The 27861-nt window shown below is 42.5% G+C and overlaps 1 protein-coding gene across 1 annotated transcript; it reads right to left on the bottom strand.

Annotated features, from left to right (window-relative positions):
• Window positions 1-143: 143 nt before the first annotated feature.
• Window positions 144-27861, bottom strand: SLC18A2 (solute carrier family 18 member A2). Its single transcript, XM_071446237.1, has 15 exons — window positions 27596-27861; window positions 25502-25853; window positions 17686-17744; window positions 15485-15568; window positions 13004-13096; window positions 12507-12596; window positions 12359-12402; window positions 12224-12284; window positions 8834-8929; window positions 6396-6474; window positions 6096-6147; window positions 5618-5681; window positions 4359-4478; window positions 3441-3574; window positions 144-1656 (listed from the first exon to the last, which is right to left on the bottom strand). Exons 1-15 carry the CDS (start codon window positions 27714-27716, stop codon window positions 1546-1548), a joined length of 1560 nt encoding a protein of 519 aa, XP_071302338.1. The 5' UTR covers window positions 27717-27861; the 3' UTR covers window positions 144-1545.

Below are 27861 nucleotides of genomic sequence, written 5' to 3'. Positions count from 1 at the left end.
TGAGACAGAATCTTGGTTTCTGAAGGAGCTCTAGGAAATGCTTTCCTGCCAGCTTTCCCCACTGGTAAAGCACACTGCATAAGGCAAATCCTGAGGGGGGTTGTTCTTTTTTAATCCTTTTTTCACTTTATTACAATAGATCATGAACTTCTGTCAGATAACTTTATTTTGATGCGTTCTGAATGCATAATTATTGACAGAGCAATACTTGAAGTTTGATCCACTATATTTTTCATATTTTTTGACCATAGTATATACGCTTTACAAAACTATATGTAAACATAGTATCTATGCTGTAGTACATAAAACATCTGCAATTACATGAGAGAAGGCACATCAAGATTTTCATTTTACAAATGAAATTATACACCATGGCTGAGAAGGACATTGGGATTGTTTTTAAAATGCTTTCTTTCCAAGTCTTGTTTTTTCTAAGTGCAGACAGGGACTGCCTAATACAGTACTTCACCTGTATTGGGCTGTGTCCCCAAATGTTATGAGAGATTGGCAACAAACTGGCTGTTTCTTCCATTTTTTTAAGCAAAGAGTGTATTGGAACTCATTAAAAAAAAAATGTACACTGAATTTTTAGATGGATACGTAAATGCATGTAGAAGAGTTGTTTGAACTGCTCCAGTTAGCAGCTCACTTTCAGTACCTGCTAAGACTGAATACTGTAATACTGCAGCTGTTCCTAACCACTCACTGAAGATAAATAAACTGAAATAAATACGAAATATGTTAAAAGATCCAAAAGATAGAAATACAAAAGGTATCCTCATGCTGTTACATTCCCTGCTAAGGGACAGGAGCACTGCATGTTCATCCCCACTTGTTTACCTGGTGCTGAGTGTTTGGGGGCTTCACATTGCACAACTGCTTGATTAAAGCTTTGTTAGGTACCAATAATACAAATACACTCATCTCTTTAACATGTTTTCCTCAACGCTGGGGGTTCAGGGAGAAGGCAGTATTTAAACTGGCAGAGAAACTGTGCCTCTTAGTTTTTTGTATATATTATTAGGACCTGAAGTTGAAAAAAGTGATAGTGCTGCCCACACTCTGAATTCCAGCTCCTCTCAATGCACTTACAAGGTTGTCACTTAAAAGGATGCAAATTGGATGGGTTTTCCTTGAGGGTTGCTTTTTAAAATTTCCAATCAAATAAGAAAGACTCAAGTTGGACAGTAACCTATGACTTCAAATAAAATATGAAAGACTGTCAATGAGGTGACTTTAAAAACCAAATAGTTAAAATTCACATTTTATACAGATTTATACTACACATTTAATAAAAAATAGAGTGTAATATTCAATAAAATTAAATACACAAAGAGTAACACTATACAAATGGTCTATAAAAGCTCTTTCCCCCCATAAGGCGGTTTGCAGTCTGCTTTATAGTCACCAATAAATAATATACCTTTGGTTTCTCTGACCATTTCACTATTAAATGTACAGTACAGCTAAAACCTATTTCTGGATGAGATGTTTCACATGAACCACAGCATTTTGTACACCTAAATATGTTATATGGCTTTTCTGTTATTCATCACTTTCATATTCCTCCTCTTCTTCACCTATGGGGTAGGATTGGATGTTGTTCTGGGTGTACATTTTTGTTTTCACAGGACAGTTGTGATCCATGAGTATTGCCTGGAAGAAAAGAGAGTGTGAGTATTTCTGCTTAGCATCCAGCTGAGGCTGGGGCTGGGGCTGCATGCAGCACTCAGGGATTCACCTCTCCTCCCTTGAGGCAGACCCCAAACTGATTGCAATTAGGGTAAATTTGGTCCTCAGGTCTGTGTGAGGGGGGATCTTAGTGCTGAAGACAGCTCTGGAAAGTTTCTATTTCCAGTATTTCAGCCCAGGTGTTATTGAAATACATTTACCTGCTCTGCAGAGACAGTAGTTTACCCCTCCCAGAATTGATTTCCATCTATTAAAACCTGGATGAATGATCAAGAGCAGTCCTACTGCTTCAAGTAGGACTCTTTTACTGTTTTCCCCCCTCTTTCCATGGAGTTCCAGAAGAGCAAAACTGAGGATAATGCCAGGAGTGGTGGTCCCTATACTGTGCTTGACACCCATGGCAAGCTAAAAGTGGTAATCATGGTAAGAGCCAGATAAAATACTAAAATTTCTGGCCTGAAATTTCCCAAGGAGCTCTGGACTGGCTGTGTAGTGTTCTTCCTGCTGAGTGTAAATAAGTTTGGGGGTTATAATTACGCAAAGACCACAATGTTGGGACCCTCCTTTTGTCTCTCCTCCAACCTGAAAGAACTGTACATGATTTTACAGCCAGGAGCCACTTTGGGAACAGGAGCTATTTTGCATTTAAAGCTATATTAGAGGTGGCAGATGCTGGAAGGTGTTGGAGCCATGAGGGGAGACCCTTGGAAGCACATGATAAATTTTATATTGCCAAGAAAGAGCAGCTGATTTTTTTTTTCCTTTCTGTTCCTCAGCCTTATTTAATGTACAAAAACCAAAACAAACGAAACCAGTGCATTCAGCAAAGGTCATGACAAGGGATTAACTGGGATTCTGCAGTCCAAACATGAGCCAAACAGAAGGTCTCTGGCCTCACACACACCATTATTGCAGCAAGATTCAATTTTCCACCTTCTGCCAGCACAAAGTGAGCAGCACCAGCATCAGGTGCTGTCCTGACCTTGCAGAGAGGTGCCACTGCAGAATAAGACCATGGCCATGCAAAATTAGTTTCTTTTCACCCAAATAAACAACCAGCAACTACATTTTGGGCCCAGATCAGCCTTTTTGGGGAAGAGCAAGGATGGAGTGCTGAGTGGGCTAAATTTAAAGATGGTGATACTGTTCTTACACACCCTGCAGTGGCTGGGGAGCACTGAGTGCTCCAGATCATAAGTCTTTGGTAAATTTATATTATAAAAAAAAAAGAGAAGCCCTGTGGTACATATTGGACAGGAAAAGCCACTAGTTTGTAGGGATAGGTGAACTGTATGAAGGGAAGAGAAGGAAGAAAAAAGATGATTCAAAATATACTGTGGAATATTTTTTATATTTTTTCCCAGAGGACAATGGGAAAAACCAGTTTGAGGCACACCAAGGAATAATTTGGTCAATTGGCCAAAAGAGTTCTGGCTCCTCAAGGAAACGGGAAATGAATTCTCTACTGACTCCACCACAGCATATGCTGGTGCAGAGGAATGTCTGCAGGACCCTGATTCATAAAAATCAAATTTGTGACTTTGTAACATCTAATTAATAAAGGCTTTGCCTTTATACATCTTGGACATAGAAAGAAGGGGGAGTTCATTCCAAAGTTAATGCTTGAGAGTGAAATACACTGAGCTGCTGTTTTGAGGAACTTAGAGGCAAAGATGCAAATATAAATTATCATTTGTTTCACTGAAAAAAAAAAAAAACAAAAAAAAAAGAAACCAAGTTACACTTACCATTTTCTCCTCTTTGGCAGGTGGACTTCGAAGGAAGAAGCACAGGGGAGCAAAGATGATATCCACAATTCCTATAATTGTCATGAGCCATGGGAATCCAATGGCCTTGGCAATGGCACCACCAGCAGAGGGACCTTGTACAGAAAAAAACCCTTTTCTGCAGATTGCTCTGACACAACATTTGCAGCAGCATATTTTGTATACAAGTAATTTTGTATACAAACCCCTAACCCTAACCCTAACCCTAACCCATCTTACAAACAGATTGGAGGAATGTAAAGACGTGTTTGTAATTATAAACATAAATATAATTATGATTAAACACAATTATATATAATTACATAAAATATATATAAATATATAAAATTATATAATTTTTATCTGTAATAATATATAATTATATAAATTTTATATATAATATAAATATATAAAATTTTATAAATACAAAAATTATATAAATTTACATATAATTATATAAAAGATATATAAAAGTATAATATGATTAAACATAATCATAAAACTTTCCTGGCTCCATAGCCCACATTCCTTGGGGAGATTTGAGGTGTTCCTGAGGGCAGCTGTGTCGTGCTCTCAAGGAGGCAGGGGGTCAGGGACCCTTGGAGCACAGCTGTGGTATTAAAGTGTTCCAAGGCCTCTTTCCCCAGCATATCCCATTTATGTTCAGTGCCTTCAGACACCTTCAGGCTCATGAATTGAGCCTGTTAACTCAATAATGAAAAATTGCAGCAGGGGAGGGGAACAGATGCCAAACACAATTCCCCCCGCTCTGATTTCTTGCAGAAAATAAGAACCTCCTCTCATAAAATCTGCAGGCCCCACTGGGATTCACAGCTGGCACTGTAGCAGATTCCTGCTTTGCTTACCTGTGCTTTCCAGGCAGGGGAAGGCTGGACTTACCTATGGCAAAACCCATGCAAAAGGCAACGTCAGCTATGGCATACACACTGCCATAGACTGACACGTGGCGCAGATCCACCAGGTAGCCCATGATTGGCATCATGGAGGAGTCCACCATCCCTGCAAAACACATGCCAGGAAAATGCTGCTGCCTTTTCCTCCCCTTCTTTTAACCCCTTTTGGTGAATGATGTGCTAAGAAGGGGTGCAAAAAGCAGCTAAAAGGATGCTTGTTCATAACTAAGCAAGATTTACATATAAAAAGCAAAGATAACACAAAATAGTCTGTGTTAGCTTTGCTTTTTATGGTGTTTGCTGTGCCTGAGGTCATGTGTGGACATGTATACAGCAAGATTTGTGTAAAAACAGTCTGTGCTAGCTTTGCTCTCTATGGTGTTTGCTGTGTCTGGGGTCACCTGTGGACGGGCACACGTGGCACCTGCCAGAGGACAGGGGAGGTGGGAGCTTAGGGTGTATCCACACTTCCCACCAAGTGTCTGAGCAAAGCTCCCACCCCACATTCCCTGGCCAAGCAATTAGGGGGAAGATATCTGGTGTGAACCTATCCTGACTGAAGGCCTAAAAGACAGCATTTGCCCCCAGTCAACCAAAATGATTTCCAGTGTTTTTATCATGTCTTTTGGTACACACCCTCATTTCTGGCAAGAAACAGCACAGACAGCTCACAAAACTGCTAAGATAATTTGTTCCTGTAGCTTCTTTCCCCTCACTGCACATCCCTGGTGTGGAGATGCCCCAGGACATTTGCTGAGCACCAAGCACTGAAAACAAGGCAGGGTCCCCACTGCACAGCCCAGGGTAAGGAAAGTCACACACGTTACTTGAGGAGCACCTGTGTGTGATCTTGGGAAATCCCCTTTGTGTACAAACAATTTAAGCCTCTTTTTTCCAGTGAAAATGACTGTATAAATCCTTTTCCTCTGCAGGAAAGGCTGTGGGTTTGGGGCAGTGCACAGCTGCATTTCTAAAAACAACATTTACATTCATGGACAGGTTGAAAGGTCTCTTTAGGTTGATGGAGCAGTTCTGGACAGCCTGGGGGTCCAACTGGTCTAAAGCAGCCTGGTTCAAACTCCCTAAGCACTGTCCCTTAATTCCTCCTTGCTCTGCCTGCCAGTTTGGGCCACAGATCAGGCTGTTAGATCAGAATACCAAAAAAACTGATTTTCTGTGTAACTTCATATCAAATAATTTTTACAGAAACAGCAGATTGCAAGAACTCATTGCAAATGTTCTTACCTATGGCAAATCCAACTCCAAAAGTTGGTGCTATGAGCCCATAAATGTTTTTAGCAAACGGTACCTACAAAGGAAATTTCAGCCGGTTAATTACACCATACTGCACATGCTAATGAGGTTAGCTTCTCTTTCTGGGACAAATTCTCCAAGTAGTTATGGCCCACTTTGTACAGATCTGAGAGTCTGATCCTTGTTCTGAGCTGTCATTTCAGACAACTGTGCCATTAAACCACTGACACAGTTACTATTATAAACTGCTGAGTGACAGCTCAACAGAGCAGCATGCTCCTCTCAGAGTCATCATTTCTAAAAATAATTGAAGCACTGAAATTGGAAAGCACTCAAAACTCTGATCTGGAACCCATTAACCACACATTGTTTAATAACATGCCATGAAACTCTCATGGGAAAAGCACATATTTGAAGATGAGCACACCAACATTCACATGATTTAAAAGATTTGTGATTGTCTACTTACACATAAAATGCTTATTCCCACGATCAGCATCCCGAGCAAAGCACAAAGCCACCTACCAAAGAAGAAACATCACTCAGAGATGGTGATAATGAGATGTTAGAGCTGATCCTGAATGTTTCAAAGCCCTGTCTGAAGCACTGAGTTAAACAGCAAAAGTAGCAATGTGTTCAAAAAAAAAGCAATTTTTCTCCTATAGAACAAGCTTTAATAATTTCCACTATCAATAAACTGTCCTGGGAAACACTGGAAATGGTACATGAAGAGACTGGGAGGTGATTAGTATTTTTAAATTAAGCATACCTTCCAATTTTGTGTGCAAGTATCCCAAAAAGATTCGTCCCAATGAGATAAGAGATGCTGGCTGGAAGAAAAGCGACGCCTGAAAAATATGAATGAGAGGTTTTATCAGCAAGGATTTCAGGGAAGTGTTAGAAGAAACTAATAAATGCCAGACACTGCAATTTGGATCTGGACACATCTAATAGAGCTCAAAGAATCAAATATCCGGTTTGTTGCAGCCTCCTCCTGAAATCAAGGACATCATCTGTGAAATGCAGCAGCAACCTGATGCCTTTGAAAAAAGAGTTTTTCAGCATTAGATACAAGAACTGGTCTGGGAGAGAGGACAGAACAACAAAGAGCAAAAAGTTTTTATCTGACTGCAACAAGCTTTGGGATGGGTCAGGGAGAGCAGCTCTGCTGCAGCTCAGGGCTGCTGGAGCCCGTGCCCAGCACATGCAGCCAGCCCAGGGTGCTCAGGGTGGGTGAATCCCCTGCAGGAGGGGACAGCAGGGCTCTGCCAGGGACACTCCCCCTCTAAGCTTCCTGTTACAGGCAGGTCTGTAGTGCTGTGACATGGCCCTTGGTCAAGCATGTATCAATAATGTAGGGGTAAAAGACCATTAAAAATAGTATTAAAATGGTTTAGCCAACATATTTTTAATTTTTTTTTTTAATTACATATTGCTTTAAGTAAAATAAAAATTTTTAAAACTGTAATAGCTTGCAGATGAGGACACCTGAGTAAATTCTGTCTCTCTCATTTCCCACTTCCACGTGGAAAAACACATTGTTGGCACCAGCAGTGCTTTTCTATCCATGAGGTTGCCACAGCAGTGGCTGTATCTAGAGCAGATGCTGCTGGTGACATCTCTGGTTTAAAATCCAGTTATTTCAGTCTGTACTGGAGGATTCATCCTCTCCTTACACAGAAGTCCCAGGGCAGGACCCAGCCAGAGATTCAGGAATCAGCTGTGGTGTCAGGGTTCACAATCCCAGCCCTGCCTCTCGTGTGTGTGCTCCTCATCTTTCACCAGGACAACAGAGCTTTTCTCATTTCCTGCCTATCCATCTTCCTTCCCATCTCTCTGATATATTCATAAGGAAAAAAACCACCCAGAGGTAATTTTTAGCACAGCAATATCCTGTGATTAAAAACCTTGTGGGTTACAGTGGCGGTGCTGGGGAAATATTTAATTTCAGCCTGTGTAACCACAGCTACTTCAGTACTGCTTGGAGCTTTCTGGTTATACCAAATGGTCACACAGAGCAGACCTTGACAGCTGGAAAAGACAAATTGTGCTGCAAAGTCTTGTTAAATAAGACTTGCACAGGTTGGTCTGTAAGCTGTGGTACACTGAGGCAGAGCCATAATTTTGTAAATAAGCTTTATGCACAGTAATATTCATTGGTCAAATAAAGGTACTTTACACCTTCTTCAGATCATGCTTCAAACAGCTGGCTTCCAATTGCATAAGATAATAATTTGCTTAAAACCCTGCAGTTCAATTTACAATTTTAGAGGCTTAAAAATTTTAATTAATGCTGTCAAATCAGACTGAGTGAAATGGAGTTGATTACTTGTATCATTAAGGGGTTAAATTAGTCTTAATTTAAAATAGATATTTTCCTTCTAGTAACCTCTGTTCAATGAAGAGATTTGTAAATCTCATTTCTATTGCACCAGTAATATGAAACTGGTGAGGGAGGTAGATAGGCAATATCTATTTTTCCTTTTTGAGCTTCAAAATACCTAAGTTTGCATGTTCATTCTGCTGTATTACAGCTAGAAGTTATTGCCAGGTTCAGCATTAAGAACTCATAAAAGGTTCACTCCTTAAGAACTGCATCTGTGGCCACTCTAGATCTCAACAGCATTCATCAGAACTAAGGTTTGTGCTTTGTATAGGGTGTAATGTGTACATTAAAACAGAGCAGGGATATCAGCTGAACATCATTTTCATGAAGGATTTTTCTTTTTCTTTCAAACTACACACTGATATTAAAAAATACCCTCATGACCACATCATTAAATTAATCAGAGATAGATGAAGGCTGAGCATTGCCCACTTAAGAAGATTCACATCAACCTCTCACACACAGTTTGTCACTCACTAGAATTTAATCCACTTTCTGGTGGTTTTTTCCTGCTCTTGCTCACCTCAAAGAGAAATTACCTGCCTCACTTTCCTCTGGAGTGCAAATGGATGCCTGGGCCATGCTCCCTGTTTGCCCAGGGACTTGGTTTCCCAAGGCTGCATCCCTGCTAAAATTCATAACAAGGTCCAAGGTGGGGCTCCCCACTGCTTTCTGTTGAAAGGGATGATTAATTAACCACTAAAGGATGCCAAATAAAAAATATTAATTACCCCCCCTGAAGCAAATAATCTTTAACAGGACCAGAACTCAGACATTCAATAGACAAAACATAGAGATGCAAACAGTGCACTGTACTTTACCAAGCTGCCATTTTTTTGAGCACATGGTCTCCATCATCCAGATGGGTAAAGCTGGTTCAAGCATAGCAATAGCCATGTTTGCAAAACAGATTGAGCCTTAAAGAAAGAAGGGGAGGGGGAAAAAATAGTAGTAATTATTTCTTTTGACTTTAAAAAAACCGCCATGCAAAGAATGGATGCTTTTACATTAAATATTGCACTTTTTACAGCCCTATTTGTCATGTGTCAGATGGTGATTAACATTAAATAGAACACAGTGTAAAAATCACTGAAGGCTAACTTTTTATATGTTTCTATTCTCCTAGAAATTCTACAATAAAGGTTAAGCTATTTCATAATGTGAAAGTTTGCAGTGAGCTTGATGACATTTGGAAAGTTCACGAGGTCTGTTGTACAAATGATTAGCTAAAACTGCAATCCCTTGGTCTTTACCTGGCCTCCTGGGGCAATAGCAGAGCCCTGTTGTGTAAGAGGCTCAGGCTCTGACCCTGTGCCACCTGAGAGCTCATCCTGCCCCACATGACAGCCTGTGGAGGTCTCGATCCTGGAAATACCAAGGTACGAGCCCAGGGATGGATGTCTGCTCCCAAAAATGGGGATTTTCTCTGGAGATCCTACAGGCAGCACTGGGGCAGCAAGCGTGGCTTTGGCTTTGAGCTTGCACAGCCCTATGAATTTCAATCTCTTTTGAATCCCTGGACCTTCAATAGCCCAGACACAGAGGATGACAAGAGGTGGAAGTGCTGGTTCAGTCTGGCTGCCAGCTCAGCTCTGCCCACAGCAGTGGGTGTGGGTCGTGCTCATCCCTCCTCAGTGCTGCACTTCAGCTCCAGTGCAGGGATTAAGAAACCCCATGGCATTTCTTGGGATCCAAGATGCCTTTCACACTTACTCAAAAGGCCCTCAGGCACTCAAGGCTTAATGCAGGGCAACAGGACATGTCCCCTCTGCTAATCCCTTTAAAATGGCTTTTGGGAATCACTGCTGGAAGTGACAGCCTCAGCCTTGTGTTCCCTTTCTTCCTAATATTTACAACCTCTGAATTTCAGGAAAATAGATTCTAGACTCTTCCAGTCATTTACTATACAAATTTTACCTTTTTTTTTTAAAAAAAGCTGTATTTTTCAGAGGTCAGAGAGACATTATTTCTCTCACAGGGAGTTCCTCATCACAAGGTTCAAAACCAAATGAGCACTGATGTCATTCTTTGCTCAGAGCTGTCAGAATATATTAGACTATTCCTGAAATGACCTTGCTGGCTAGCTGGCTCATCCCTTCCCCAGGCAAGGAGCAACAGCTCAGCACTGCTTTGCCCTAAAGACAAGAGCCAACCTTTCCACTTGGGTGCAAGCTCCCAGAGTGGGTCTGTGAGGAGCCCCAGTTAAACACCTTGGGGGTCTCCCAGGCCAAAGTCAGCCAGGCTCAAACAGCTTCCTTGATGCTGGAAAAAGCATTTCAGGCTGCACAAGGTGCAGCCAGAGGAGGCAGGACCATTCTAACTAAGACAGCTTAAATAGCAAAGGCTTTGCTATTTAATTAAATATTCGATTTAATTAAATATTCTATTCTGTTCAGTTTATTCTGTTCTGAACAAAGCTCACAAAGGAAGGAGAAACAGGTGTGGCTGCACACTGTTGTGGCACCTGCTTCTCCCTAGGCCAGGAAGCACCCCCAGAGCTTGCCAAAGCACCTTTATATGGTGATAAAGGTGCTTCAGACCTGGAGAATGGGCCCCAAGAGAAAAGTGAGAGCCTGAGCTGTGCTCTGCAATCTCAGGGCAAAGCCCAAGAGCCTGCTGCCTCAGCAAAGCTTCCCCAAAAGAAAACAAATTAGTTTTTTCCTCAGTCTTGCCTGCAGCTGACCTTACTTTAAAGTGCCACGTGTCAAGGGCATCAATCCTACATCTTTTCCTCCTTGGATGGGATTAAATGTCCTGTGTTGGCCAGAAGGTGTGAAATTGCAGCCTTCCAGCTGAATCCCACCTCCAGAGCCAAGGACCCCCCCCAGTTTTGGCAGAGTGCCACAGACATCAGTGGCATTTTCCTGGGAAAGAGCAGGCACCCAGTGAAAAGCTGTCCCACACCTTCCCAAGGTGTGCTCATGGTGATGCCTGCCTCAGCTCTGGGTTTTGGATCTGATCATTCAAAGCAACTTGTCTGTCATGCAGCTTTGCCAGGCAGTAGCACTGATTTTGCTGCAATCCCTGTCAGTGAGGTTTGGCTCCAGGAATGAACCTGACTTCACTCCCTGAGCTCCCACCAGCAGGGAATAAACATCTCAGGGACATTTCTCCTGCCCAGTCAGGGTACTGATGGCACAGGCTGTGAGGCATCACCTCTGACACAAACCAGGGCAGTTGACAAAACCAAATTTGGTCTGCAAGGGAAATAAAGCAAGGAGAAGAGGCTGAGGTCAGAGAACATCATCTGCACTGTCACAGCACTGGGCAGCCTCTGTCCTGGGAGGCAGAGACCCCAAGTGTTCCCCTTAATCCCATTGATAATCCATGGGGATTTCTCATATTTTATATAATTTAACTGCTGTAGGAGAAGTTACTGAATCAGCTGAATGACAAATCTGATCTCTTGTCACAAGAACTGTCTTTGCTATACTTTTATTCAGTGGTTTTTTCCTGCTCCAAGAATTTCTCAAGCAAAAGGGTTTGTGTAACTTAAGTCACAGCTCAATCAAGTCACAGAGTCAAGGTTATGATAATTCCCTAAAATCAGCAAGAAACAGAAAACTTCCAGAAATGCCTGGAAGAATTGCACTGTTAGCAAGTTAGGATGAAGTAACAGAACTGTGAAAATAATTATCTGTTTCCAGGTGTTTTGTCAACATTAGAAAGGGCCAGGTTTAATTACAGACTTCAGAATAAACATTCAGCAATGTGCAATGCAAAAAGGCAAACTTCTCTTGAGACAGAAAGGCTCATCAGAAAAAAGATACATATAATAGCAAACACCATTCACCATTCCACCAGACCTTTTCTGAAATACAACAATTCACACTCAAGAGACCAAATTTACTCCCTCTTCAAACAGAAACAAGGTTCAGTGTTATTCCCTGTGCTGGCAATCCCTCACTCTGAAAGCCTTGGCTTTCAAGTCACTTTCCTCACAGAAAGTTTCCTGGCCACATCTCATTGCCCCAGCAGGCACCTGCAAGTCATTAGTGGCCTCTCAGTTGGAAAGACACATTTATTTCAAATTTTCTGCCTATTGTGCTTCTGCTGGTTCATTCATCCTGTATTACCAAAACATTCTTAGATCTTTGCATAAAGTAAACCAGCAAATGACAATGCTGTGAAAGCAGCTCAGCCCAAGGCATGCCAAGGGGGTAGGAATGACATCCATGGCTGGTTTAAAGAAGGAAAAAAAGGCCTGGTACCTGCTGCAATAATGATGTATGGGTCCTTCAGAAGTGTCAGTAAAGGTGTCCCCTTCTGACTCTGTGAAACAAAAACTTGGGATTAGGAAAGGCAAAGTGACACCCATTCCTGCAGTGTTTTACCTTAATACTCACTTCTGCCTGTGTTCTGGAGGGCTGCAGGACAAGTAGCTGAACAGCTGTGAAAAGAAATGCATGCTGTGACTGTCCTGCAGGACGGGATGGATGGCAGGAGCAGGAATGGGACGTGCCTCAGGGGATGCTGACTCAGGGACCTACTGACCTCCATCAAACAGAGCCAGGGCTGCCAGCACCAGGAAAGGAGAGCTCTTCCCCACAAACTCATACATGACACTCCCAAAAGGGGGCCCCACTGCCAAGGAAAGGAAAGGACACACTTGTGAAAACTCTGACAGAACAAAACCCCTGCAAGCGTTCGGGCACCCTGCTACGGGCACACAGTGACCAAAAATCCAGTTTGAAAATCCCACAAAGATCATTGATCATGGCAATAACCATATTCTCCATTCCCCAAAAACACTGTGCAGTGTAAACAAATCCCAAACATCTCAGAGATTACTGCCTGACATGTGAACCCACACAGGGAATGCCTGTGTTGGGAAAAGCTGTTCCTCACATGCACCATGAATCCACTCTGGAGACTGCACGAGACCACAACACCCAGAGAGACCCTTCTGCTGCTGCCAGAGGGCCCAAGAACAAGCTCTGGGATGGCTGGGGGATGGCTCCTTCTGCCAGCAGAGCCTCCAGCTCACTGACCTAATACTCCCATAGCCAGGCCTCCAAGTGCAATTCCCATCGCGTTGCCTCTCTCTTCATCATCCGTGTAAACAGTGGCAAGCAATCCCATCCCTACAGTTACAAATAAATAAATAAATAAACAAATAAATAAACAAACATAGGAAAATAAATAAATAAAATAAATAAAGAGACATAAGAAAAAAGCACAGCACAAAATTAGGCATCTGTGTGGTACAGTTTATGGCCATCATTTGCCACACCTACTAAACATTATACAGAAATAACCAAGTGTTTGGGGTTTTGTTTTTTGTGTGTGTATATATATGTATGTATGTATGTATGTACATATATTCCCTCCCCACAGAATCAACTTCCAAGCAAAAATGGTTCTGGCAGCACTGATGGTCCCCGAGTTCTATTGTGCAGTATTAGTCAGGTAATTTAGTGATGCCCTTATTAGTTAGATTCTTTATTCATCTCTCTCACAGAGCTTTTTGATGATGCTTTCCATGAGCAGAATCAAAGCTTTTGACAAGTATTCACCATCATTTATTCATACTCAGAGTGCACAAAGGTCTGGTGACCACTTAGCTCCAATTGTGGACAGTGCTCTGGGCAGGAGGTATTATGCAGAGCTGATTGCTTTGTAAATGAGTATTTCAAGTTCAGCACAAAAAAATTAAAGGATCCTTTTGACCTTTATCTTCACATGCCTTATTTCTGCACTTGATGATGAGCCTTCATTTCACAAAAGGAAACATGAAGCCTAATTTGCTTGTCTTTTTGTGGAGCACTCAGACACTGCAGATGTAAATGCTGCAGAAGAGTCCTTATAGAAATTAATAATCCTGTTTTCAAATCAAGATTTACATAGGACTCAATAGATAAATTCTGCAGCTACACAGAGAAGGAAAACAATACATTGCATGGTTGGTCACTCAGTAAATACCATCCATCACCAAAGGAGCAGAGGTCCTGAGTGGATTATCATGCTTATTGAAAAGAGTGGATGACATCAAATTGTTTGCATGAACAGCTGGAGAGCTGCATTAGAATTCACCATGAATGTGGGATTTGGGGAAATATTCTGCAAGAAAAGAGGGAGGGGGAAATGCAAAGACAATAACACAAAGTTCTAGGACATAGATTCAGATCTGTGTGTTCTATCACACGTAGATAGGAACGACTGCAGACACAAACGCAGGGGAGGAAATGACTGCCAGCAATGGCTCACAAAATTTCCTTTGCTGTGAGACACAGGGTGAGACTCCCACTGCTGTTGGCCCTGTAAGGAGCCAGAGCTTCTCCCCAGAGCTGGGTCTGGCTCTGGTGCAGCTCAGGGAGAAATCTGGGGCTGCTTGGAGACCCTGCAGAGAACGGCAATGAGAGTGAGCGAGGGCTCAGAATAACAGCTGTGAGAGACAACTGCAGGAGCTCCAATTTAAAAGCAGAGAGGGTAAAACTGATGTGAGAGGTGATAACAGCCTTGCAATACAAAAGAGAGCCAGGAAGATAAAGAAAGGAAACTGATCTTTGTGTTCTCTGCAGGATGGCAAGCAGAAATAAGCTCACATGGCAGCAAAGAGCCTTTAGATGAGACATCAGGAACAAAACCTTCCTGACCATGAAGGTATTTAAGCACTGAGCTGGATGCTGAGGGTAGTTCTGGAGGCTTCTGAGGTCAGGCCTGTCAAGTGTGCATGAGGAATGACAGATATTAAGTTGATCCTGCCTTCAGGAAAGGGTGGACTAGATGGTCCCTTGGCCTTTTCTGCTCTTTTGTGTTCATTGGCGGAGAAAAAAGAAAATCTTGTGCTCACCTAAGAGCCCATAGCTCAAGGTGCCTCCTTGCACAGGGACTGAGTTACAGCTGAACAATGATTTTCATTCTGGCATGTCTTCCCTTGGGAAAGCTTGACTTGCAGCCCTAGCTGATGTCAGTTCCTGCCATTGCAGGAAATTTTTCCAAGATTGGAATATTCAGCATGAACAATTTTCTCAGGCCTCAGCCTCAAGAATGCTCAAATAATCTGGGCTGAAAACCCATACTCCATTCTACCTACTCATTTAAAAATGAGACACTTTTTTTGGAACTCTGGTACCTAAACTGGCAGCCAGCATGGTAAGCCCTTGAAAACAACATTTTATAACAGAAATTTCCATAACAGACAGTGCTGCTGTTCTAACTGTAATAAGTACCAACATAAGTTCCCAGTGACCTTTAAAAGGGCTAAAAATGAATTTAAAATGTTGAAGACACAGGTGCAGAAATCCCAGGGAGAGTGCAGTTCATTTAGTGCTCTACCTTACTGCAACCCAAATACCAAGGAAGTCTTAAAAGACATTTGCTTTTGAGCTACTTTATATAAAATAGACAGAAAAACAAAAAAAGAAATTGATTCAACTGAATATTTTTGTATTAATTATTGAATGTGCTGATGAAATTAAATTAAAAAAAAAGACTGAAAGTGATTTGCATTTTCCTCTATCATCTCTTACCTGCCACAGAAGAACAAGAGGAACCCACTCCTTGCAGGGACCTGGCAATAAATAGTAGTGCATAGCTCCCAGAGAAGGCAAACACTGCAGGAAAAAAAAATAAAAAACAGAGGTAATTTTTAAAATTAGGTTAACTATAACTAGGTTAAAAAGTTAGATTTCTTGAAACTATCACAAAAACTTCCTACAATTCAGTCAAGTGTTTACAGTGACTTGTGCCACTTTCAATGCTAACTGCATTATTTTCCCTTATTGCATTTAGATGTGTCAATGTTGAATTGCTCCCAGGTGTCTCAGCCTCCAGGTAACACAGAATGCAAGAGCCCAAGCAGTTTTAACTAATTACTCAGGATTTGATTACATCTGCTCTGGTTCAGCTGCACACAAGAGGAGTAATAAGAGTTTTCTTCCCAGCCTCACCTCTCCAGTGTGGAGCTCCAGGCACTGGGGAAGGCAGCTGTAACAACACTCACCATGCTTCCTCCAGTAATGAGGGCTGGAGAGAGGTTTTCCCCTGGTGCTGCCAGATGTGTGCAGCACAGCTGGCTGAAGGTGCAGGGAAGCCAGATTCCCCCCCCTTCAAAACCTTCAGCAAGTTCCTCCTCCTGCCACTGGCAGGGAAACTGCACCAGAGGATGAGCCACTCTCTATTTCCCAGGAGATTTAACCCCAGGGTTCACCCCAGCCACTCCCTGCCCTTTGGGACAGAGCCCCTGGATGCTGCACTCAGCCTGGAAGAATTGCTCTGTTAGACAAGCAAGTTAGGATGAAGAACTGTGAAAATAATTGTCTGTTTCCAGGTATTTTGCCAACATTCCCCGCCCACAGCGCTGGAAAACAGGAGTTTCTCAGAAACCCAACCACATCCCTGCTTGTAGAGCCCATGTCATTGTCATTGTCAGTGTCATTAATCTACAGTGAGTTTATAAAGCTTTTTTTTTCAGCTCCCATCCCTTGGCCACTTAGGAATTTTGCTGGGCAGGTTATAGCTGCAGGAAGGTGTCATGCACCAGCCAAACATGGGATCCATGTGCACTCCTCCCACCTGCCCTGTGGTTGTGCCTCTTGGGGCTTTTCACCACATTTTACAAAAATCCCTACTGTGTGGACACATAAAAATAAAGGGAAAAAGGATTTCAGCAGATCAGCAGCTCTCTCCTCTGCCATGAGTTAGGCTCCCTTCTCTTATCTACATCCCAACCAGAATTCATCTAACATGTTCCTAAACCACTGAATTGTCAGTGCCTCTAAGACCAGGTCCTCTTCTCTAGTACTTCAGTCCCCTTGATGATACAGTTTTAGGATCATAGAATCACAGGATGTTTGGGGTTAGAAGAGACCTGAAAGATCACCTGGCTCAGTCCCCTGCCATGGCAGGGACACTTTCCCCTTGACCAGGCTGCTCCAGCCCTGTCCAACCTGGCCTTGAGCACTTCCAGGGATGTGCCATCCACATCCCCTCTGGGAAACCTCTCATTATTCTTTCTTTTATGTACAGAGGACCTGGAAAAATGTTTGTCCCCTTCCTTTTTTTGTCACAGGCTGTAATACATCTTACATCTGCCTTCTGAGGCAAAACCAGCTCTTTCACTGATCCTCACAGGCTTCTAATGAACCTTGATGTCCTCTGTACTCTTTCTGTCTGGGCCACAGCTTTAAATGTCAGGCCAAAGCCAAGCACAAAGCAGCAGCTGAAGCCTTATCAATGCCATTAGAGCAGGCACATTATCTCAGCTGACTGGCAGGCTGTGCTGCTGTTTGCACATCCCACAGAGATGTTTAGCAGCACTGTGAACCTGTTGACTCATACCCTGCTCACGAGCCACTGCAGCCTCACAATCCTTCTGATAAGCCCCCATGGTATCTGCCTGTCCAGGGCCTGGCAAGACAGCTCTCCCTTGGCTGTTCACAACTGTCTGAGCCCTGCTCCAGATCAGAAAAACCTGGAAGGCTCAGCTAAGGAAGAGGCCTGCTGAGGTGGGATGAAGGGCTGTGATCCCTCAGATCAAGATCTCTTGTTCAATCTCATCAGCACCACCATCAATGTGGAGCTGACCCCAATTTTCCCTCAATTTTTCCCTCAAATTTTCCTTGGGAATTAGTCCCCAGAGATCAACCAGAAGAACTCCTAGTGATAATTATTATGGACCATTCATTTAAAAGTTGTGCCTGGGCCAGACCAAGGAAGATGTGACACTTACTGATTGTTGAAACAAACATGATGCAGAAGCCAGCAAACAGTGGGATCTGGTAGCCTATTCTGGAAAACAAAATGAATATTCACATTTCTGGGGTTTTGAGTTAGTCTTACACGAGTTCACACACCGCACAAACCCAACCTGTAGTTTCTTGGCAGGCTTTGAACTGTTTATTGTGGACCACATGGTCATATATTTCCCCATCACAAACCTCTTTTCATCTGACACAGCAGGCTTTTCATCTGAATCCCTGGAAAAAATCCTTCTCATAATTGCCCTGATTGCCCTGTTCTCATTCTGCCTTAATTGTTCCCAATAAAACCCCTCTGGGGCTCCATGAGGTTGCCAAAGATATGCCAAGGGAAGATTTCCCTGAGTGTGCTGAATTTTGAAATACCCCAGTCGTGTTTCAGTGCTCATCTGTTTCCATCCTCATCAGACAATGATTATAATGAGACATAGTCAAGCCAATGGCTTTTTTACTGGAAAAATTTGTCATCAGCTTTTCTGGGAGTTTTGCCTCAGGAGCACTGGAAGAGTCCCAAAGAGCCTGAGAATAATACTTCTGCTTTCCATGGGTTTAGGAGCAGAAATGGAGCTGATCAAAGCTTTCTTCATCAGCCCATTTCTTCATTAGGACTCCAAACAGCCTGTAGAAATGCCTGGTTGCTCCAAGTATTTTCAAGTTTCCAGGAAATAAAGAACTCCCTGGCTGGGAAGCAATTATATTTTTTGAGCAGATAAAACTGAAAATTCAAGCACCAAAAAAAAAAAATCACAATATATTATTTTTCACACCAATAAAAATCTACCCTAGAGTCCAAACCTAGGTAGCTCTGAAGAGAGTGTGCACACCCCATCCAGCACACTTTGTTCACAGCTTCATTTCTTGTAGGATTGTGCATCTCAAATGTATTTGCCTGGACATTATTTAATGGCCAAATTCAGGAGTACTTTCAAAGGATTTCAGTTTGCAATGATTTGCCAGTGTTGCACATTTAAATGGGCAGCGTTGGCCAAAGCAGGTCAATCAAATAATGGAAGGGTCAAAAATGGCCCTTTTAATGACAGTAGTCATGACATAGACAAACCAAAATAATTATTCTCAGCTTTGTTTTTGTATTAATATTTTTATACAGTCAAGAACCTTTGATAATGGAAAACTCCCTCGAGTGCAGAGCTCAATGCTCATTGTTTGTCTCATTCTTGTGAATGAAATAAATTGAGCTTTCACGTGGTATTTTGCCTTAAATCACCACTGCATTAAAATATGACAAAAACATATTATAAAACATATTAACATAGATTCTCCTAGTTGAAATCTGTAAGTGGGTGTTGTAAATATCCAGCAGAGCCTGGTCACTCATGTGCTACTCACCTGAACTGGTGTCTCCAAAGCAAATTAAATCCCTGTCACAGACTTTCCCTGCAGCCTTAGGAAAATAACTTTAATCTCCCAGCACCTTCACACATGATATATAAAAGAGTAATACTCTTTTTGTCTGCTTTATTTAAAGGGAATGATGTTTTTCTAAGCCAGCCTTTCCCTTGCAGTGTGTGTAATAGGTATTACATGATGGGATGCTGGTCTCCACTGGTGTTTCTATGTACACGAGGAAATAAAAAATGACCTCTTGCCAAATTCTTACCTGCCTCAGAGCTGAAGTGAGCACTTCCCAGTGTAGAACAGGCCACAGAGAGTTTGATCACAATTGCTCTGATTTTGAGTTTTTCAATTAAACAAAGCACTGAGAGGAGTGCAGACAAAAAGAGTAAATAAACCCTGTGGGTATGGCTACTGCTGGTGGTGGGCATTGTCAGTGAATGTCTTTATGCCTTTTCCCACTGCAAAGTAAAGTAGGGCTGGGTCTGTCAGGGCCATCCCAGATGTATCTAGGATGGAAACTGCGAGGGAGAATTCTGATTTCAGTACAGGAATCAAGCAATTCATAGACTGGACACAGGGCCTGTGAGATAGCAGTTTGCTTCTGCTACAAGTACACTGAAATGATGTTCAGTTACTGCATGAAGAGAAATGCCATCCAAATTGGCTCCCACATTCACATTTCCATCATTGCATCAGAGACATGAGCTGGGAGATCTTCCACAAACATTCACAAATTAAGCACAGAGCAGTGCTGTCATACTAAATAAAGGAGATTTCAACTCTTCCAATGGGCTTCCTGCATCTGGGAACTTTCTGGTGGTTGAAGGCAGGAAGAAAACAAACAGTTTGGAAGCCACTTCTAATGCTCAGTGTAACACTGTTCAAGCTTTGTTCTTAATTTTTGCAGTTGCAGATCTTATTCTTCCTTTTCCTTGGACAAACAGGGCCACAGCAAGGTGGAAAGTGACACATGGCAGTGGGTGGGAGTTGAACAAGTCCTTATAATACTCTGGAACTATAATATTGCTCAGAGCATCCCCCAAAACGTGGAGATGCACAATTCTGGAGTGCATGGAATTGCTGAATTCTGCCCCTGCATGGAATTGCTGAACCCCTAGAAGCCATGCTTGGGCTTTCTCAGGGGACAGTCCTGCCCACATTGCTTTAGATATGCAGAATGTCCTTTCCTGGGCAATCCCAACACACCCTGCTCTTAGCAAACCCTGAAACAGCAGCCCTAATTAACAGGCAGTTGTGCTGCCACAAATGTCCAACCTGCAGCTGCACTCCCTGCTCTGTTCTACAGGTGTTGAGAGCACACACTGGGAGCTTGTGCTGAACAAGTGCACTATAAATAATCATGAAAAGGAGAGGCACCACCTGCAGCAGCCAATTCAGTGATTCTGCCCCTTGGTCCTGGGCCATTCACGTGAAAAGTGAATATGCAGTTTTTCCTCAGCCATGACACAGCACCCTCCACCACAATTACCTCTGCATTTTGTTCCTCTGCATGTATGCAGCACCACAGAATATTACAGCCTGTCCTCTCTCTTATCTTTTCTTATTACTACAGCTAAACATATAATTTTCTTGGGCACTCCTTTCAAAACCCTCCAAGCAATTCTGAAGCAGAGTCCAGCATGTCTCACCAAGGCTACTTGCAGCTAAAAGTGCTTATTACAAGTATTTGTGATCTCTGGAAAAGTCTGAGTCACTGGCTGAAAGAGGGAAAGGAAAGGCTGCCATGGCTGGAGAATGATGCCCAGATGAACTCCATTTCAGTCCCTGTGGCTCCAGATTGTAGGGCTCTCAGGAAATGATTTATGCCCATTAACAAGATTACTCCAGACTAAGACAGCAGATTGTTGGTCCTGTGCAACAGCACAATAAAGGTTACATTGACCAGGTGAGCAGCTGTGGATTATTAGAGCCTAATTACCAATTAGAGTGCTGCAAATCCACTGGTTCCAACCTTGCTATCACACAGCTCCACGTGAGCACCCCTTGCTGGCTCTGTCCTGGCTGGAGCTCTGGCTCTCTTCCTCACTGCCAGTGAAGACTGGGGAGGATTTATGGCAAGAATATGTTCCTTGAGGTTCTGAACCACTGAATATGTGTGGAGTTCAAAAGGAACACGTAGGGTCAGCAGGGACAGGGTGTGTGGTCCCTGTGCTGGAGCACAGGGGAGGCAGAGGGACAGAGTGACCTGAACAGACAGAACAGGTCACTTCAACCTCTGCCAAAACCTGAAAGGAAAGCTCTCACAGGAACTGAACTGTAAAAAGTAGTTACAAATGTTATTTATTCCTCTTCTTTCTTCTCTGTGTGTGTCTTGAGCATGAACACACTTTGGTCCTAGCTACTCTCTCTCTCTCTCATGCTAAGGAGTTCAAAGCTGTAGCAAGGATGGTGATGATGAAAATAGCTAATAATTTTTAATGTTTTTTGAGGCTGATATGAATAAAGACAAGGTTAAAACTACAATTTTTTTCAGACTAATGAATAAAAGAAGGGGACACACCTGGCAGAGGCACTGACTGTCTCTGGTGGTTGAGGGGCTGGCACAGCTGGGCTCACAGCCTGGTGCTCAGAGCTTGCTGAGAGATTGGTAAAAGCAATGGAATGAATCAGAGAACCACAGAATGGCTTGGGCTGGAAGGGAACTTAGACCCCATCTCCTTCCAACCCCCTGCCATGGGCAGGGACACCTTCCACTGGACCAGGGTGCTCAGAGTCCCATCCAGCCTGGCCTTGGGTACTCCAGGGATCCAGGGGCAGCCCCAGATGCTCTGGGCACCTGTGCCAGTGCATTTGGATACAGCAGGTGGTTACAAAGGCAGCCTTTGCCCACTCTCTTCACAGGGCAGCTTCAGGCAGAGCTTTCAGTCTGCCCCTGCCAGTGCCTCCTCCTCACAGAGCCCTGTGTCAGCTGCTGTGCTTTGTGGAGAGCTGCTCACAAATGTCACCACCAGGAAAAACATAATACTGTGCTTCTGACCCACAAAATCTTGTCAGCTCTGCCCTGAAAGCGTGCCAGGGTGGGAAGTGAACTGTTCACTTCCTATGGCAAAGCCATCACTGGTGTTTGCTCTGCCAGGACTTTGTTAGGGCAGAAGGAACTTGTATTGTTTCAGGAACTGCAAACCTGTTCTCTGAGCCAGGTGTGTCTGGTGTTCCATGAAAAGAGCTGGGCTTTAAATAAGAAATGGTTTTTGCAGAGCATACTCCTTGAATGAAGCCAATTCTGAAATTTGTTTTTGAAAATTTAAACTTTCAGTAATTATAAAAAAGGGAAAACAAGCTCCAAAACCTTCAGAAACCTTCAGAAAAGCTAACACATAGTGATTATTTGCACAGACTGATATGAGTAGAACATCCTGTTGCTGGCTGTACAAACTCAAAGCCAGTGCCTGGTGAAAACCAGCACTTGACCAAAATTCTAAACCCCTCTAGAACAGCTACATTTGATTGAAAAATAAAAATCCCTGTACACAGTGTGCTACTCATTTGAAAAAGAAACTTTCTGGGCATCTTAACCAACTTGAACACAGATCTTGAAACAAGCAATCATTTCTCCTTAAGCTTTGATATTTTGCTGGAATTTTATAGAAGTAATAAAGGCAAAAAGTTTAACAGTAACCAAACAGCTTATCAGTGGTAAGGAAGAGTCTTTCTATTGATAACCCAGATATTTTCTGTTTGATTTATACAATCACACATTCTAGCTGATCATATACATTATTATTATTAGAAATTGTCAGCTTAAAAGGGGGAGGGTACCCGATAACTTCTACAGTTAATTGATAAATGTGCTAACTGATATTTCCCACTAAACATTTCTCAGAACCAAGGCAGATACCAGTACCAAGATACAAATAATGCATGGAAGAAAACCAGTGAACCCAAAATTTAATTTAGGGCCACTTTGCCATCAAGGCACTCACTTCAGCTGTATGAGGGAAGAGTTTGTCCTGTGGGACGATGGGATGAAGAGCTCCTTGTTTTTCCTTCTCCCACTCCTGTGAGCAAACCTGCCCCAGTGCCCCAGGCAAAATCCTGGGGGTTGTTTCCAGGAGGAAACCTCAGCTCCCAGCACTAAAGCTCACTCTGGTGTGGTGCCAGCCCTGCCCTAACAGGAAAGGGAGATGCTCCAGGAACACCTCCTGCCCCATGGCCAAAGCAGGGATGCATCACACACATCCCAGGCTCCAGGGCACAGGGGTGACCACACAGCTTTCTCCTCATTTGGCAGGCTCTGGAAATGATGGTGCTAACACAAAACCAGCAAATATCAATAGGGCAACCATGTAGGCAGCTAGGAAAAACTAGAAGCACATCCAAAGAACTGTTATAAAAACATCATTTGATGTTTTGTTACTTTACCTGCAGAGGAGCTATGGCATCCTCACTAAACAACGTGGGTAAGAAAAATCCTTCTCAATTTGCAGCAATATTTGTGCAAAAGTAATTTCGTGGTGGTGTACTTATATCTGTGTAGGTGATATGTATTGGTGGTAAGGGGAAATGAGAGAGAAATGAAACTGTCTCTCTCATTTAGAGCTTTTGTGTTTAGATCAGTTCCAAAGACCAAGCACAGATTTTGAATACATAACACTGTGAGTCCAAAAATGCTGCTTAGCTCTCAGCTGGATACTTTTTATGAGATTGAAAGGAAACACTCAGACTATATATTTATAAATATATATATATATATATATTAGGTTTAATAGCATATATATATATATATATATACACTGTATACATATATAATGTATGTATATACACACTATAAATATATATATATACCCTAAATATATATATATAGTGTATATATATAAATCTATATATATAGATTTAGACACACACTATAAAACCTAAACAAGGTAGTTTTGGCTTCAAAACCTGAAATATCTGTCATTGGAGTGTGTTGGTTGTTTTAAACATTGCCACCTATGATGGACCTTGATTGCTTAAACAAAAGTGTTCTACAAGTACAAATTTCTGCTGCATTTTCTGAAAGGAATAATTCTCTGTGAAAACAGCTTACATATGAAATATGCAGATCATATGTACACTAAATACAGTTTGAGATTATTTCCTGCAGAGATTGATCTCATAGTCTGTTTGGGAGGACTGAAACTGCTTCTATGGGGAGTGGTTACACAAAATGCTAACAGTGAAATGAAATTTATTATTAACATCAAAAATTTAAATGGTATTATACATACTTTTTAATCTTCATGTTAACATCACCAGTACTTGGATTTGGAAAGGGGCTTTAAAAGCTTGATCCTAGCTTAAATAAATTTTCTGTGAAGTCCCATTTAAACATATTTGGTTCAAGACATCATGTATTTGCAAGAATTTAGAGGGAGCAATTAGGAGAGTCATGGGGCAGAGTCGTGTACTGATGGGAATGTGGGACCCACTGAACCGGGTGATGAACATGGCATCAGCAAAGTTGGACATTTGTTCACTTTTCCCTGAAGTCCACACAAATTTCCCACTGACTCTCTCCTCAGACAAGTCCAAACCACCACACAGGAAGAGCTGCTCATCTCAGTGACAGCAGGGAAGGGGTCTGAGCCCTGCCTACAGTGTCAATATCATCTTTGCCTAATGTGGATGTCACAGGAATATTGACAATTCACAATCTTCGTGAATTGCATTGTCTTTTGGCCTCCTATAACTATATGGGAGATATTTCAACAAAATCACAGAGTAATGAGGTTGGAAGAGACCTCTGAGATCATCGAGTCCAACCCATGCCCTCACACCTCAACCAGGCTCTAGCACCCAGTGCCATGTCCAGTCTTTTTTTAAACACATCCAGAGATGGTGATTCTACCACCTCCCTGGGAAGAGCCTTCCAGTACTTTATTATTCTTTTTGGTGAAAATTTTTTCCTAATATCTAACCTGTTCCTTCCCTGCCATAGCTGGAGGCTGTGTCCTCTGGTTCTGCCAGTGCTGCCCGGTAGAAGAGACCAACCCCAACCTCCCTTCAGGAGAGTGTAGAGAGCAATGAGGTCACCCCTGAGCCTCCTCTTCTCCAGGCCAAACACCCCCAGTTCCTTCAAACATTCCTTACAGGGCTTGTGTTCCAAGCCCCTCACCAGCCTTGTTGCTCTCCTTGGGATGCCCTCAAGCATCTCAACATCCTTCCTAAACTGCAAACACCATCTTAGCAAAAGTTTCTATAAAAACCCAAGGTCTCAGGAGCTGGGGGAAAAGTGTGAGATACTAATGGCTGATGTGCAGCTATTTTGGAGAGGGTGTAAGCGTTTAGAAGTGTTCATCAAATGTATTTCACTGAAATATTCCTCCAGAAGGCAGCAATCCAGGGAGAATTACGAGAATTAAGAATAACCTGTTTGAAACACCAGTCTGGGCTAAAACACAGGTGTGGGATGGAGCAGCAGCAATGCCATACCTGTTTGTCAGGGGCCCTATGAAGGGGTTGGTCATCAGCTGCACTGTTGCTTTTGAAGCAAACAAGAGGCCGACCCTGACGTTCTCATTCAGCAGCTCCTTGTCATCCTTGGGGCAGTCAGAGGGAGAGGGAGTCACCCTGACAACCATTGGCTCTGTCTGGGTCTGATGCAGCTCTGCAGGCTCTGTCTTGTCAGATTCATTTCCAGTGAGCATGGTGGAATTGTCGTAGTAGGAGAAGATGCTCTGGAAATTGTCCATGGTTGCTGAGGGGACGTTGGGTTTAGCAGTCTGGATTTCTGTGGCATTTTTCTGGTGTTCGATGCTGTAAAGGTAACTGGGAATTATTGGCACTGGAAAAACAAATAGAATACATTGGCATCTTACTGTCAGGTTATTTGGAAGTGGAATCACCAAGCTGCTTGCTGTGCCATTGATCAGGAAATACAAGGCTTTCCTACAGGGCACGTTCAGAAACACAGAATTGAAAGAGAAAGTTGCTCGTGGGAAAAAACACACCCGTAACTCAGAAGTGCAGGTTAAAACAAAAAGTTCATTTACACTAATCTTTATTTCTTGCCAGTTTTCATAAGATTTCCATAAGGTTTTCTATACATACATCATTAAGCTAAATATCAAAAGTATCAAAACCCATGTCTGAAGCCCCTTTGTTGCACGTGGATGCACAAGTCCTTTTATTAGGCTGTGGAAGCATGAATAATGAGAAGAGCATTGGAATGATTATTAAACCAAAATATAAAAAAATGCTATATAAAACATTTCTAAAATAAACCACCAAAATATTGATAAGTACCAGGCATAAGAAGGAAAAAAAGTAACAGACCTATATCAAGGAATCAGAAATAATATGTTGATATTTGCATGTCCCATTATTTTAAAATTTACATTGAAAAGATCATCCAAAAGGAACCATGTTTACATGTTTTAAGATCTTGGCTGCAATTTAATTGCTTTTATGTGTATCTCAGACATTAGGATTTCAGAGTTTGTAAAAACAGATGTCAGGTTCATTCATTTTAATTCAAGTGACAGAATCACCCTTTCCCATCTTGCATTTCATCCTGAAAAAAGCCCAGCCTCTCAAACCTGCAAACTATAATAATTTCTAGGGCCTCTAGCATACATATTACTAAACAAGCAATTAAATATTACTAATGTTATAAGGCAGAAGAATAATGTAAAAGAATTCCAAAATCAACTTGCTAAAACTAGATTTTTTTTTAACTAAGGTCTACCTTGTGCCATCAACTTTTAAGCTGAAACCCCTTCAAGGAATTCAGGAGTCAGATTCAGAAGTTGAGTCTGAAGCATCACCTGAGAGCTGGCTCTGCACAGACCAAGTCACTTCCAGGAGAACCATGAGCATTCAGGTGTGTTTTGTGTGCATATCCATGAGCATCTGGTTTCTCTGAACTAGATTCTTTTATTTCACATAAACATTTGAATATGAGGAGTTCTAAGTCTACCAGTCAAAAATATTCAATTGTTTTACTTGAGTAGATTTCTGAATCTTGACACTGTGCCACTGAAGCCATTAAAAGTTGGATCTTAGACTTTGATCGAAACTTTTATTATTTTATTAAACTAACACATGGAAGTGCTTTTCTTAAAAGTGACTTAGATAGTTTTCTTATTAACCTATCATTTTAAGAGCAATGTGGGGGAAACAGAACTATCAAAAGGAAACAGGCATCTCCAATGTTATCTAGCCTGTTGTTTCAGTTGCATGACCACAGGAGAAAAAATGATGAGCTAAAAATACTGTTATCTGCTGTTCTACAAAGTATTAGTGGCGTTTAGCAGAGAAAAGGAAAAAAATAGAAAATAAAAAGAGAAAAAGAAGGAGTTATTAAGACCTTTTTATACCATTCCTTATCTTGCCATTAACATGGAAATAAAGCAAGACTTTGATGTCCACGGCGGCGCGTTTGCAATGCCTGCAATATAATTCACGGTTAAAAACAAAATTAATCAGTATTTGAAAATGTTGGGTTTGAGAGCATTAATCGGGCATTCAGGCAGCGCATCTGCAGAAGCCGGGGGAGGGAAAGCAGCCCGAGCCCGTTTCACCTACCGACCACGGTGAGCAGCATGTTGTCCAGCAGCAGCGCGATGAAGACGATGAGCAGGATGAGTTTGCGGGACTGGCGGCTCTCCCGCAGCCAGCGGAGCAGCCCGAGCTCGCCCCAAGCCATGCTCCGGCCCGGCTGCGGACACACGGCACCGGCGGGGCCCGGGGACCGGCGGGGACAGGCGGGGACAGGCGGGGACAGGCGGGGACCGGCGGCAGCCGCGCTCCTGCAGCCGCGCTCCGCGCTGCGCTCCCGGCGCGACCCCGGC

This window comes from Agelaius tricolor, unplaced genomic scaffold, assembly GCF_023055355.1.
Source record: "Agelaius tricolor isolate 1412-34295 unplaced genomic scaffold, bAgeTri1.0.p SCAF_22, whole genome shotgun sequence".
NCBI lineage: Eukaryota > Metazoa > Chordata > Aves > Passeriformes > Icteridae > Agelaius > Agelaius tricolor.
The sequence above is the reverse complement of the archived record's forward strand: the minus strand, read 5'-3'. Positions and strand labels throughout refer to the sequence as shown.